General features: G+C 42.1%; 1 protein-coding gene across 2 annotated transcripts in view; it reads right to left on the reverse strand.

The window, feature by feature from the left end:
* LOC141983015 (ubiquitin-conjugating enzyme E2 E2) overlaps positions 1–14286 on the reverse strand; it is a 328802-nt gene that overhangs the window by 30041 nt on the left and 284475 nt on the right. For both annotated transcript variants that reach the window (XM_074945661.1, XM_074945660.1), the window contains one exon: positions 9571–9718. In XM_074945661.1, the coding sequence (XP_074801762.1) occupies positions 9571–9718 (148 nt within the window). The remainder of the gene's footprint in view (positions 1–9570; positions 9719–14286) is intronic.

Consider the following 14286-nt stretch of genomic DNA (forward strand, 5'->3'; position numbering starts at 1 on the left):
TTTTACAGTGCAAACAGTTATAATCAAAAATAAATATAAAGTGAGTACTCTACACTTTGTATTCTGTGTTGTAATTGAAATCAATATATTTGAAAATGTAGAAAACATCCAAAAATATTTAAATAAATGGTATTCTATTATTGTTTAACAGTGTGATTAATCGCGATTAATTTTTGAATCGCACAGTTAATTTTTTAATCATGATTAATTATTTTTATTGCCTGACAGCCCTAATTCATACTACTAACTGAGGTATGTTATTCTATGTGAAGCATGTTAAACTGCACATTAAGGGCTGGATTCACAAAATGACTTAGGTGTCTAACTGCCACTTTAGGTGCCTAAATCCCAGAATCAGGGATTCACAAAAGCCCTGTTCATCTGCCCCTGAGCCCTGTAGGTGGCAAAAATTGCTCAAGCACCTATGTTTTTGCAGTAAAAATTCCCTCGGTGCCTCTGTTTCTGCTTCTGGGCAGGTGCACTATAGGCCCATGCCAGGCATCTGTATGCCTGAACCCCAGACACCTCTCAGTTCCTTCGTTCCAGATAGACTGCAATATAGAGGGGAAAGAGGGTGGGTTGTGGAATAGACACATTCACCACATCTCAAAGGATAACAGTTACAGAACAGGTTAGCAACCTTTTCTTCTTGAGTGACTGCACATGTCCAGTCCAACTTCAGGTGACTCACAAGCAGTTTGATCTGGAGGTGGGATTGGAGTCTACCTGAAAATGACTGGAGATCACATGTCCAAATCAAGCATCATCTTTAGATTGATGACAGATGTTATAATGTGAAGTGAAGGTATGCACAGCAGATCAAGTTGCTGTTTGGCAAATGTCCAGAATAGGCACCTAGGCCAGAAAGGCTGTTTGAGGTCTGGTTGAATGTGCCAGCATCTTACTCGGTGGAATTATATTGGTGAAGTCGTTACACAACTAAATACAAGAGACTGGAAGGCCCTTCATCCTGTCTGCAACTGCTATGACTAACACGCTAGGATCTAAATGGTTTAGTTCTAGTCTAGTAAAATGCTAATGATCTTCTAACATCCAAAACGGAGTTTCTTAGCATCCTGATGAGACTCAGGTTTGGGGAACAAAGTTGATAAGTACATCGCCTGACTAATATGGAAGTGAGAACCCATCTTGGTGAGAAATTTTGGATGAAGGCATAGGTACATCTAGTTCTTGCAGAAGACAGTATATGCAGGATGAGACAAAGAGCTCATAATTTACCCACTCTCCTGGCTGAGGTGATATGACACTAAAAAGGCTACTTTCACTGAGCGAGAAAGCAAGTAGCTAAAGGTTCAAAGGGAGGGAGGACCCATTAGTTTTGACAACACTAGGTTTAAGTCCCACTAGGGAACAGGATCCTTCTCCTATAACTTCTGCCCTTTTTCCGAATTACCTCCTGTTGGTGAGGTATAAATGAGAGACAGTGGTGTGGCTGCTGCTTCTTTGGGGCAGGTGAATAAATGCCCAAAGACTTTAGTGTTGCACTGGAATCCTTCAGGCCATGCAGTTTGTCATCTGTCTGCTTGGAGAAAAGTGACAGTCCCTGAAAAGGAAGATCCCCGATGGTTTGTTGGACCTCCTGAGGAAGAGCAGATGACTGGAGCCACGAACATCTGCTCATCATAATGGCCGATGCCAGGGCTCTAGCTGCAGAGTTGGTGGCATCCAAATTAATCCAGGTGAGATCCTAGCTACTAACTTTCCCTTGTCCACCACAGAGAGGAACTCTTGCCTCACATCCTCTGGGAATCGGTCCTTAAAATCTTTGTGATTTTAACCTCTGGCACAATATCTTAATATCCCAGAAATGCCTGCTGATCAGCAATCCTGAGTTGCAATCCAGCAGTTGAAGAAAGCTTTCGGCAAAATAGATCAAGCTTCTTTGCTTTTGGGGTACAGTAACTCCACGCTTAAAGTTGTCTCGGTTAACATTGTTTCGTTGTTACGTTGCTGATCAGTTAGGGAATATGCTTGTTTAAAGTTGTGCAATGCTCCCTTATAACATTGTTTGGCAGCCGCCTGCTTTGTCCACTGCTTGCAGGAACAGCAGCCCGTTGCAGCTAGCTGGTGAGGGCTTGGAACCAGGGTGGACTGGCAGCCCCCCATCAGCTCCCTGCTCCTCTACGTTCCCTGTGCGGCAGCCTTGCCGGCAGTTCAGCTGTCCCTCCCCCCACTGCCATGTGCTGCTCCTGCCCTCTGCCTTGGAGCTGCTCCCGGGAGCCTCCTGCTTGCTGTGCGGGAGGAAGAAGGGAGCTAATGTCAGGGGGTCCCCCTCCCCCCTGCTCCTGCCCCCTGCTTCCCCCTTCTTCATATAGAGCAGGGTGGGGACACGACAGAGCTCAGGATGGAGAGAGCTTGCTGGCTGCAGCTGCCATCTCAACTTGCTGATATACTTAAAAAGGCAGTGCAGAGTGGGGTCAGCATACTTAAAGAGGTAATGCGCAACTCTCTCTCTCTCCCACACACAGGGTGTGTCGCTCTGTCTCTGTCTAACATGCTGTCTCCCCTCCCTCCATTCATGCTGCCTTGTAGAGTGTGAGGCTACATTAACAACAATGTGTTAACCCTTGGGGGAAGGGATAGCTCAGTGGTTTGAGCAGTGGTCTGCTAAACCCAGGGTTGTGAGTTCCATCCTTGAGGGGGCCATTTAGGGATCTGGGGCAAAAATTGGGACTTGGTCCTGCTTTGAGCAGGGGGTTGGACTAGATGACCTCCTGAGGTCCCTTCCAACCCTGATATTCTATGAATGCTAGTTCACCATTTAGCAGTAAGGCATTCCCCGGGAAATATCCCACCGTCTGACTTCACCACCTCAACCAAGCTTCACAATCATCATTGCTGTGTACAGTATTAAATGGTTTGTTTAAAACTTATATGATATACATATAATACAGTTTTTTGTCTGGTGAAAAAAACTTCCCTGGAACCTAACCCCCCCCCCCCCATTTACATTAATTCTTATGGGGAAATTGGATTCACTTAACATCGTTTCGTTTAAAGTCGCATTTTTCAGGAACATAACTACAACGTTAAGCGAGGCGTTACTGTAGATGCTTATTGACCCTGGGCCTCTCTCTCATTGGCAGCTGAAACCACCAATGACCCTGGAGGGGAGTGGGTGTAAACATGTTCAAACCCCTAGAAGAAGACACAATACCTGCACTCAACCCTTTTTGCTGTGGGTGGGTGGAAGGGGAGATAAAGTTTGCCACAGGACTCTGGTGAGCTTCAAGACAGTCTCATTAATTTAGAGCACCACCTGAGAAGATCCTACAGATGCTCAGATGTTGACCAGTCTGTGTGGGACCACTTTCCCACCTGAATACCCAAGGCAAAAGCCACCCTCTTTAGAAGGTCCTGATGGGCTCTATAATCACCAGTCGAAGAGTTCCTCACCTCCACTACCACTCCCTTGTTGGGTGATGAAGATGAGGAAGACAAAGCTGGCCATAGTGGAGCCTCCTCAGAGTCCTCCAAGGGGAGATTCACCAGAGCAAGTTCCTCTTGCTCAAGCCACGCCTGGTACTGGGTGTGGTATCCTGCCAGGGTGGGTCTCGACACCTACTTGAAAAAGTAGAGTGGGGAAAGTGTGGACGCTACCTGAGGGGTCAGGAAAACTCCCCCGAGTTCCAAAATGGCCATTGGTAAGTCTCCAGACCCCAGTTTCTTCCAAGCCATGAATCTCTACTGTCCAGGCACAACAGAGCCTCAGGTGGGTACCAGGGAGTGTAAACGCTTTGAGGGGAATAATGACATGACTGTGATACATACGAGCTGACTGCCGAGTCTGAGGATGAATCAGCTTCTTTCAACCAAGGCCGTTCCTGTTGGTGCCGGAGATTGGCATCGGAAGCCCGGAATAGACAGCACTGGAGAGATTATTGCTTGGTTCCCTCTGGATGGTATCGTACGATGAGGCACTCACGTGTCCAGAGGCGCCATAGTACCCAATGCTGAGATGAAGCAGCCAACAAACTTACTACACCCGATGGTACTGGGTGAGAGGATTCTTGGCTTGCTGGTGAAACTGGTATCGAGAGACTGAGCAGATCACGTGCTGCTGCATAAGCTTCTGGAGTTGATGGCAATGGGATAGAGCCTTGCTGTTGAGTCAACAAGGATGGCACTGCTGAACTAGATAAGTGTTGCTTCAGGGGCCAGTCTCAATGGGGCCGGGGCCGACATTGGAGTCGATGGTCCCACCCGAGTAGATGATTGCCTCGCTGTTGAGCACCCTCTACTATCTTTCTCAGCATGCTTGCCGGACTTTGGTGCCAGGGACCTCAATCTGGATACAGAGTCCTTAGAAAGAAAAGGAGTACTTGTGGCACCTTAGAGACTAACAAATTTATTTGAGCATAAGCTTTCGTGAGCTACAGCTCACTTCATCGGATACAGACTAACACGGCTGCTACTCAGAGTCCTTAGAAGCTATCTTCCTCAGTACTGGGCAGGGTGACTGGCAGGGTTTGGCCAAAACAGAAGGAGTGTTCCTGACTGAAGAAGTTGTGCTTAGTACTAGCTCTGAATGGGAAGGCTCTGAGGGTGGGCGCAGGGCTGACTCCATCAGAAGAAATTTAGGTCTGGCCTCCCTGTCTTTCTTGGTTCTCAGCTTAAATTCCCTGCAGATTTGGCAGCGATCCCTGACATGAGTCTCTCCAAGCCAGTTCAGGCCAGTGGAGTGCAGGTTGCTCACTGACATAAGTTTCTTGTGGGACTCACAGGGTTCAAAGCCTGGTGACTAAGGCATGCCCCGGCACCAAAACCAGTATCTAAGACTGAAGACTATACACCTCCCCAGTCTAATAAAGAAAACGTAATACTATTACTAATTTTAACACTAAAACTATGACTAAAAATGAGTACCAACCATATATAAACAGTGGTGAAAATCTTGAGGTAGCAAGATCAGACACTTCAACAACTGTCACGGGCAGTAAGAAGGAACTCAGGGGGTCGTGCCTGGCTCTGCCCTTTATTCCATTATAGAGCAGCGTGGGGAAGAAGAGGGCGCATACCCCACCCTGATGGATACCACGGAAGGAAAAATCTCTGCAAATGCACTGGGCACACACACCTGAAGTGGAATGGACATATGCAATCACTCCAAGTACAAAATCGAATTGAATTTAGAACGGTATATATAGAAATAATGCTATTTAATACAAATCAAACAATGACAAAATATGCAGAGATTGGCATGAATTAAATGCCACATGATTAACTTAAATGCATATGCAGTTTGACATGGGTGAAAGAAACATGAATGTTGGGTGGGGCAGCTATAGGATTTCAGCCCCTACAAATCTAACATGTTCTACCTAGAAGCCTTAATTAAAATGGTGGTTTGTATAGGGCATGGACCACAAATTAAAACGGATTTGCCACAAATTCTTCAGTACACATAATTCTATATTAGGCAGCGAGACACCAAAGACATTGTCAGGCCATTTTAAATCCCAATTTCAGATTGTGTAAAAATAAGGATTTATAAAACTTAAAAGTCAATAGAAAAGTTGTTATACATTTAAAGAAAAATTCCAATGAAAGTTTTTTATTTAAGTATTTCCCCTGCAGTGATTGCAAGCCAAATGCTTCAGTATTTTCCTAGTGCATGAGAACCAGGGAACAAAACTGTCTAGAGACAAAAGTAAAAATAATTAATTAATTTTCATATTTCAAGTTGTGAAAAAATGCATTAAAGTAAACTAAGGGCTTGTCTACCTTTGAAAGTTAATTTGGATTAAGTTAGGGTATGTATTTAAAGCACAACAGCTATGCCTGAATAATTCCACATGTGAACAGTCTTATTCCAGAATAGCTACACCTGAATAATGACGGGTTTCAGAGTAGCAGCTGTGTTAGTCTGTATCCGCAAAAAGAAAAGGAGTACTTGTGGCACCTTAGAGACTATATGCTCAAATAAATTTGTTAGTCTCTAAGGTGCCACAAGTCCTCCTTTTCTTTTTATATCTGAATAGTTATTCTGGAATAACTCCCGGTCTAGACAAGCCCATAACATCTAACTATTGAAAAGTGAACTTTCTTAGGCCCAGATCCTGCAAACATGTTTTACTTTATGCACATGAGTAGTCCCATAAGTTTTAGAGGACTACTCATGCAAGTAAATTTATGGACATGCCAAAATGTTCGGAGGAATGGGGTCTTCCTTTGTAAACATATATGGAATTTTTAATTTGAGGATGTCAATTTAAATGAAAATACAAACTAATATTTACCAGGGGAATGCTAGCATTTCATTCATTTCCTACATTTCACAATGGCCTCTTTTATTTTTGCAGATAGCTCACACGTGTCCAGTCATACACAAATACTGTATCACTCCTCCCCCCCGGCCCTCCCTAAAAGTCAGCCAGCTGTTACAAAATTCCGACATTTGTTAACACAATTTACTGTCTGATACTGCAAAGCAAAATAGAGACAATTAATAATAATCAGAACTGAAGAGTCTGAGACAGCTTATGAGCACAGGATTATATTAGTTGTTTAAAAAGGACAAACAAGTTCCTGCGTCAACTAACACAAAACAAAGGGCAGCGATGTACATAACCAGTGAGGAAAGAGACTCTCTCAATGTCTTTTGTAGATTACTGTGTGAGTGACAGAAGCGGCAGGAGCAAATACCTCTTTTCATTTGCTCAGCCTGTTTGAGAAGAATAGCTATGCTTGCCAAGGAAGCTGCAGCTGTGCTCCAGCTCGGTTTAATCACTGTGTATGGCTGAGGGTTAATTAGCTGCCATTCTTACTGGTATTTGTTGTTCTAATGAAGATTTGCATAAATGTAAGACTACTGGGTAACTGATATTTGATTTTTCCCTTCAAAGAGGGTGGTGGGGGGGGAAGGGGGGAACTCACACATCCTAAGTGTTTATATTTGTGGGATATTCAGTGTTGCCTTTCCATTTGACCTGATCTGCTTCTGCCTGTTTGATGAATGGTGAACAAAGAGTTCAAGGTTGCTTATCGACTTGAGCCCCCTGCTGGGTCTCTGCCTCTAAAATGAGGCAGTATACCTTAGAAGAAGGAAGGACAAAGTCGATTGAAAATTGCTCCCAGCTAATAGAGAATATATATACAATATTTCTCCCAGATGTGCCAGGGCTATTTCAGAATGATTCCCCCACTCAGAGAAAGAGGGAGTCAATTTACAACACCGTGTTCCAATTAGATTTCAGGGAATGTCTAATCCAACAGTTTGTTAATGATAAAATATCATCAGAACTGTACTCAGAAAATGAAACAAATGGCACAAGCAGGAGAACTGTTATAGTGCAGCCAGAAATAGAAATAAGTAGGGCTATCACATCAGGCTGTACAATGAAAAATAAGAGCCCCTAAATTTGTCGAAGTCTTCAATTTCAGAAACATATCACTAAAATACAGAGTTCACACGTACGTAAATTACCAAGAGAAGGAATAAACAAACAATCCAAAAGACAGGAAACAAAGAGCTCAACATTTCACATTCAGGAGAGGTGAGCTCACAAAGCAAAACATAGGAATACTATTCATTCCTCAAAATCAAGCTATGAAATTCACAAGACACAGTAAGCAAATCCCCACTGAGTATTTAAAGGGATACTTAACTTAAAAAATCAAAGTTCTGTACAAAATATTTTATCAACTACAGTTACAATAACACCCAAGATTACTATAATTGACAGAGATTACAGGAAAAAGAACTCTTCTTTCCTCAATCTTCTTTCCTCAGTTGGGGCTTGGTCCTGCTTTGAGCAGGGGGTTGGACTAGATAACCTCCTGAGGTCCCTTCCAACCCTGATAGTCTGTGATTCTATGATTCTATAATCTTTTTGAGTTTGTTTACTTTGTGTGCTTGACAGCATTCTTTGTATAGTCCTGTTTACTGTTTCTCCTCTATACTCATCCAGTTTCTGCTGTTATTTTGTGTGGGTATTTCACACAATCACAGGGGAGGGAAAAACATTAAGAAAAGAAAAATCTGATCATAAAACTACAAAAAATGGAAGGGGAGCAACGGGACAGGTGAAGTACCAGATATTACTTTTAATCTACTATTTGAAACAGACTATATTTTCGAGTTGGAGACCAGACCCCCCGCACCCCCAAAAAGCAACAACAAAAAACTATGTATATTTCCAACTTCTAACTCTAACACAGCTTTCCCACTGACTTTTGAAGTGCCCATATATCACTAATCATGTTTTCCATTAATGTCACCATACCCTTTATGCTTATTCTAAAGACTCCTAGACTATTAGTTTTCTTTTCTTTACATTTGTGTTACCACTCCAGCTGTATCAAAAGACAAGCCTCTGCTCAATAAAATGTATAGTGAGAAGTGTGCACATGAAGTCCCTCCAACACATCAGTAGGGGGTGCTCTAAATCCCAGAAATAAACATGCCTGAAGTCACAAGATATTTAGTAACTGTCCAGTCTCCTTCACTGTTTCAGCTTTTAACTAGGACATTGTGAGCGTTACCAGGACCTCATTTTTCCTGTAAGTTTGGGCTGCGTTATTTCAGTCACCACAGGTAACTAATATATTGGACTCCCTTTTACATCTAACTGCAGCTTTTTGTATCATATCTAAGGCAACCCCAAATGAAGGAATTTAGCCAGTCAAACACTTGCCTACCCTCAGAATTTCATTGTGAGCCTTGAGATATTTTAGTGTTTTTCTTAAAGCCCCAGCGCCTGGAGGACTGTGATTACATGGGAAGCTAGTTTTCCTCCTTCTTTTTTTTTTAAAGTAAGTTTCTAGCCCTCATGGTTTGGGAAAAAACAAAACAAAACTTCAAAACATGAATCTTAAAGGCTTAGAAACCAGAAGGCAAATAAAAAGACTGCAGAATGTATCATGGTAAAAATCTCATGACATGTAAGCCAATGTCATGATTTTGGGAGCCTGACTCATTATTTTGGAATGTCTGGGATTCTCAGTCGTACAACCAGACTCATTCCTTGGTCACTGGGGGGAAGGACAAAGGGTGGAGCCACAGGCCTAGCAGTCAGTAGGAAGCAACAGGGTGTGTGACTGAAAGTTGAGGGGAATGGTTAACCACTATACTCGTTAATAAGAATGATTGCCTACTCTCTGCATTAATGCCTATTATTTGTAAACTGTTTTGTTAGCCTTCCACCAGAACTGGTACTATTATACTCTTTTCAGAAGGATGTCTAAATGAAAGCTTTCCATTTCAATGTTCAGTAATATTATCTGTCTGTAATAGCCCACATTTCTCAAATAGCGTTTACCGCTAGGGATATATTAGGGATTAAACTCTTTAGTTTGAAATAGCGTATTTTTATTCTCAAACACTAAAAATGCACCTGCCCTTCTGACAATATGTTTTCTCTTTAATTTACGTCATGTACATTTTTTCACTTAGCATTGTAGCAATCACATGCACTAAATTATAAATCTACATCTATTTCTTTTTTTTTTTCAATACAGTCGTAAAACACTGTACCAAGCAGATACTAATAGATAACAGAAAGCTAGATGTGAATGAATTCAAAAGTCAAACCAGTGTTATTTTCTTACCAGGGTTGCAGTCTGTAAGAAGTGAGCAGATGGAGAGGAGAACTTTAGAAATGGTTAATGCTGGACTCCAGTTGTCTTTTAAAATGTCAAGGCAGATCACTCCTTGGCTGTTAATATTACAGTGATAGATTCTTGTCCGAAAGGTAACCTAGAAAAGACAGTGTCTAAGTAAAAAAGGTGTTTAAAACTAACAATTCCAGTATTATTATTATTATTTATTATTATAAAGTAGTTACAAAATCTTATCAGTTAAAGAACATTCTGCTTTCCTGAGGCCTGTGTAACTTTGCAGAGTGATACTACTATGCTGAATTCAATTAAAAGTTGTGTAAGTTTTAGGATATTTACTATAGTTCAAATTCTGCACCTCTCTCTCTGGCTGGTAACAAAACCGGTTTGGTGTCAGTGTGCAAGGTTGGGACATGGTTCCAGAGATATACTTGTATGGAGTCTCCTGACCTCCTTATCTCTGCACAGGGGCCACAGAGCACATTTTAACCACTGATCTGGAGTCATCTCCATGAAGTCGCTCTACAGCCATTTCTGCCTTTGAGAGGAGCAGGAGGAAGGATTTCTCCCACATCCCATCCCATCTGCCTAGCACCTAGCTCAGCTGATTGGATTGGGTGTTGGACAGCTTAATGACTGGTAGAAAAACCTGACATAAAATGTCCTGGGGCTAGGTAGACAAATTCTTTAGGAGAGGCTGACACAGTAACCTGATTTGCATTTCCAAATTTAAAATCACAAATGAACCAATGGAATTGCATCTACATATCTTTTCTTTTGTTGTTCATATTATTATTTTTTTGATGTTTGTACCCATTCTAGTTCACATCAAATGAATAGAGCCCTGCAAATCCACGGGTATCCGCTTTATATCCGTGGACCATTTCTGCAGATAGCAGCACGGATGCAGATACAAATTTTGTATCCACACAGGGCTCTGACGGTAAGAGCCAGGTGGGCAGCTGTGAGGAACCATGGCATGGACCCTCCACCCACCCTGGGTGGGAGGCCTGGGGGGCAGCAACACAGGGCAGGGACTGCTCAGGCCCCCCACCCAGGGCAGGTGGAGAGTCCGTCGCGGCTCCCCACAATGGCCCACCCGGCTCTTTCCGTGGCTGGGCTGGGGCTCCAAGCCACCTCCCCCAGCAGGAGCCAGGTCAGGGAGAGCCATGCTGGCAGCTGTGGGGAGCCTGGATCCCTCCTTCTGTCCTGGGCAGGGAGCTGGGACACTGGGCGGGGGCTGCTCGGGCTCCTGCCCAGGGCAGGTAGAGGGACCCAGGCTCCCCACAGCTGCCCATGCGGCTCTCCCCGACTGGGTTCCGGTGGGGAGGATACCTTGGCCCCCAGTGTAGAGCCCTGCAAATCCATGGATATCTGCAGACATCCGCATCTGCGGATGCGGGTATGCACAGATAATATTTGTGGATCGTGGATTGGATGTGGATACACATTTGTGTATCCGAACAGGGCTATACAAGTGAACCTACACTGAACACACCAGAAGGGTAGCCTGCCCTTCCTTTTTCTGTGCTGGAGTAATGTGTGTACCTGTTTTAAAGTGTGTCCTGAATATACAGGCCTTTTATTTTCAAATAATTTCAGCTGTAAAAGAAAGGTGTGCGGTTATTGGATAGAAAGGGACTATGTAAAAATGACATCTGGGTGTTCCTTAGTTATTCCCCATCAGCAATTTGTTTTCCTATTAGATTTACTCAGATGACAAGTCAAAACAAGATTTTTATAATGACTTGCTCAACTTGGCAGCTAAAAACCAAGATGTATCATTTCTGTGGAATATCTCACCAGCAACAATAACTTTCTGGAGTCTAAATTAAGTCAAAAATGAGTGGATTATGCATTAGACAGTACTGACAGCAATAAAAACTTGATGACACCTCTGAATCTACTCTTATTTTAGGCAAGGACAAAATTTCTGTTTTCAATGGGATCCAAATGGGGACATTTGTCAGTAAACTAAGCAGATGATACAAATATGTGCAATAACATACTGCTATTTTAATCATGTAAATATTCTTTAACTGGTTGAACACTTCTTCAATCCCTTTACCTCAGTCGTTCAAATAGCCTTGATAAGAGAAAGGAGTGAAAAGCCAGAAGCTTTCTGTTGGTAAAGCATTGGAGGCAATGAAAAATACTTCTTCCTCATCACTACGTTTTCACAGCGATCTAGAAAGGCAATATTTGGATCCCTGATTGCATGAATCAGTGAGTTATGTAACAAAGAACTAACTATATCAGGTTTAACGGCTTTTAAATACATTTATGCCTAAGGTTATTATGAACTCATAAGCTGATTGAGCAGTTTGCTAGTCTATACTCCATATATCTATGCTTTTCTATGAAATTGTGCTTTCAATTAATCTTTTTCAGGCTGGCTTACCTACGTGCTTTCTTCTGATACCTTTATAACCCTTTAAAAATATTCCTGCATCCTGCATCTCCAGCCCAGTAAGTTACTACAGCAAGAAAATCTATCTAGGAAGAAGGCACAGAGACATTGTGCTGGCTACAGGTCAGATGAAAATCTCTCTGCTATAAGGATATTCACCAAAGGCTGGTTCTGTCCCATTGACATCACCAGAATGGTATAAATAAGCCACAATTTAGGAGATAACTGGAAATATTGTTTCCTCCTCCAGCTGACTGTCCTGACTCTGTAGCAGGCCAGCCTCCATTGCAGCCAACTTGGGAAACTAACTGCAGCTGAAAATTGCTAGAAAGTATAAATGAGACAGGAGCATCTCATTCCCTCAGACACTGACTCCCACATATCTGATGTTGTATGTGTCACACACACAATCTGATGTTTTGCAGGGCTATCTCCATCTATTGTGAAGAGACAAGAAGCCAGCTGACAATATTACTCCAGGGGTTTTACATTTTCTACAATATGGTCAGATTTTTACACTTGATACCATTTAAATGTGTCCTGTAAAGGATGCAGTCTAATGTTTCCATTTATTCCTTAATACAAAAGCCTAAATAACACTCCTACTAACATTCAAAGATTTATGGGTATATGCAGGAAGTTATCATCAGACAAATGAATGATAGATGAGTAATTTCCATTTCCCCAAAGATATCTGTCCTCTATGGACTCATTTTCTTTTATACTGTAGTGCATACAGAATATCTTATTTTCACAGGATATATGTGCAGGTCAGGGAACTGTACTTTACAGAAATGGGGGAAAGATAGGACAATTTTCTGAAAACAATAAAAATATCATAGAAGGTTTTAAAGGTAACCTGTAAGGAATTTAAATGAATTCAAAACAATTTTGGCAATAAATAATAATAATGATAAATACATTTATCTAGTGCTCCACAGCAAAGTTAGTTGGGTTCTATAAACAGAATAAAAACAAAAGTCTAACCTCGTTAAATAAAAACAAATCAGGTTAAGAACATAGGAGCGGCCATACTGGGTCAGACCAATGTTCCATCTAGCCTAGTATCCTGTCTTCCAATAGTGGCCAATGCCAGGTGCCCCAGAGAGAAAGAACAGAACAGGTAATCATCAAGTGATCCATCCCCTGTCGACCGTCGCAGTTTCTGGCAAACAGAGGCTAGGGACACCATCTCTTCCCATCCCGGCTAATTGATGGACCTATCCTCCATTAACTTATCGAGTTCTTTTTTGAATCCTGTTATAGTCTTGGCCTTCACAACATGCCCTGGCAAAGAGTTCCACAGGTTGGCTGTGCGGTGCGTGAAGGAATACTTCCTTTTGTTTGTTTGTTTGAAACCTGCTGCCGATTAATTTCATTTGGTGACCCCTAGTTCGTGTGTTATGAGGAGTAAATAACACTTCCTTATTTACTTTCTCCACACCAGTCATGATTTCATAGACCTCTATCATATCCCCCCTTAGCTGTCTCTTTTCCAAGATGAAAAGTCCCAGTCTTATTAATCTCTCCTCATATGGAAGCAGTTCCATACCCCTAATCATTTTGTTGCCCTTTTCTGTACCTTTCCCAATTCCAATATATCTTTTTTGAGATGGGGCAACCAAATCTGCACACAGAATTCAAGATGTGGGCATACCATGGATTTATGTAGAGGATATATGACATTTTCTGTTTTATTATCTATCCCTTTTCTAATGATTCCAAACATTCTGTTAGCTTTTTTGACTGCCGCTGCACATTGAGTGGATGTTTTCAATGACTCCAAGATCTCTTTCTTGAGTGATAACAGCTATTTTAGACCCCATCATTTTATATATATAGTTGGGATTATGTTTTCCAATGTGCATTACTTTGCATTTTTCAACATTGAATTTCCTCTATCATTTTGTTGCCCAGTCACCCAGTTTTGTGAAATCCTTTTGTAACTCTTCACAGTCTGCTTTGGACGTAACTATCTTAAGTAGTTTTCTAACATCTGCAAATTTTGCCACCTCTCTGTTTACCCCTTTTTCCAGATAATTTATGGATATTTTGAATAGGACTGGTCCCAGTACAGACCTGTGGGGGCACCACTATTTACCTCTCTCCATTCTGAAAACTGACCATTTATTCCTACCCTTTGTTTTCTATCTTTTAACCAGTTACCAATCCATGAGAGAACCTTCCCTCTTATCCCATGACTCCTTACTTTGCTTAAGAGCCTTTGGTGAGGGCCCGTGTCAAAGGCTTTCCAAAAATCTAAGTACAGTATATCACCCTTGTCCACATGCTTGTTG

The sequence above is a fragment of the Natator depressus genome, chromosome 2 (assembly GCF_965152275.1).
Source record: "Natator depressus isolate rNatDep1 chromosome 2, rNatDep2.hap1, whole genome shotgun sequence".
Taxonomy (NCBI): Eukaryota; Metazoa; Chordata; order Testudines; family Cheloniidae; genus Natator; species Natator depressus.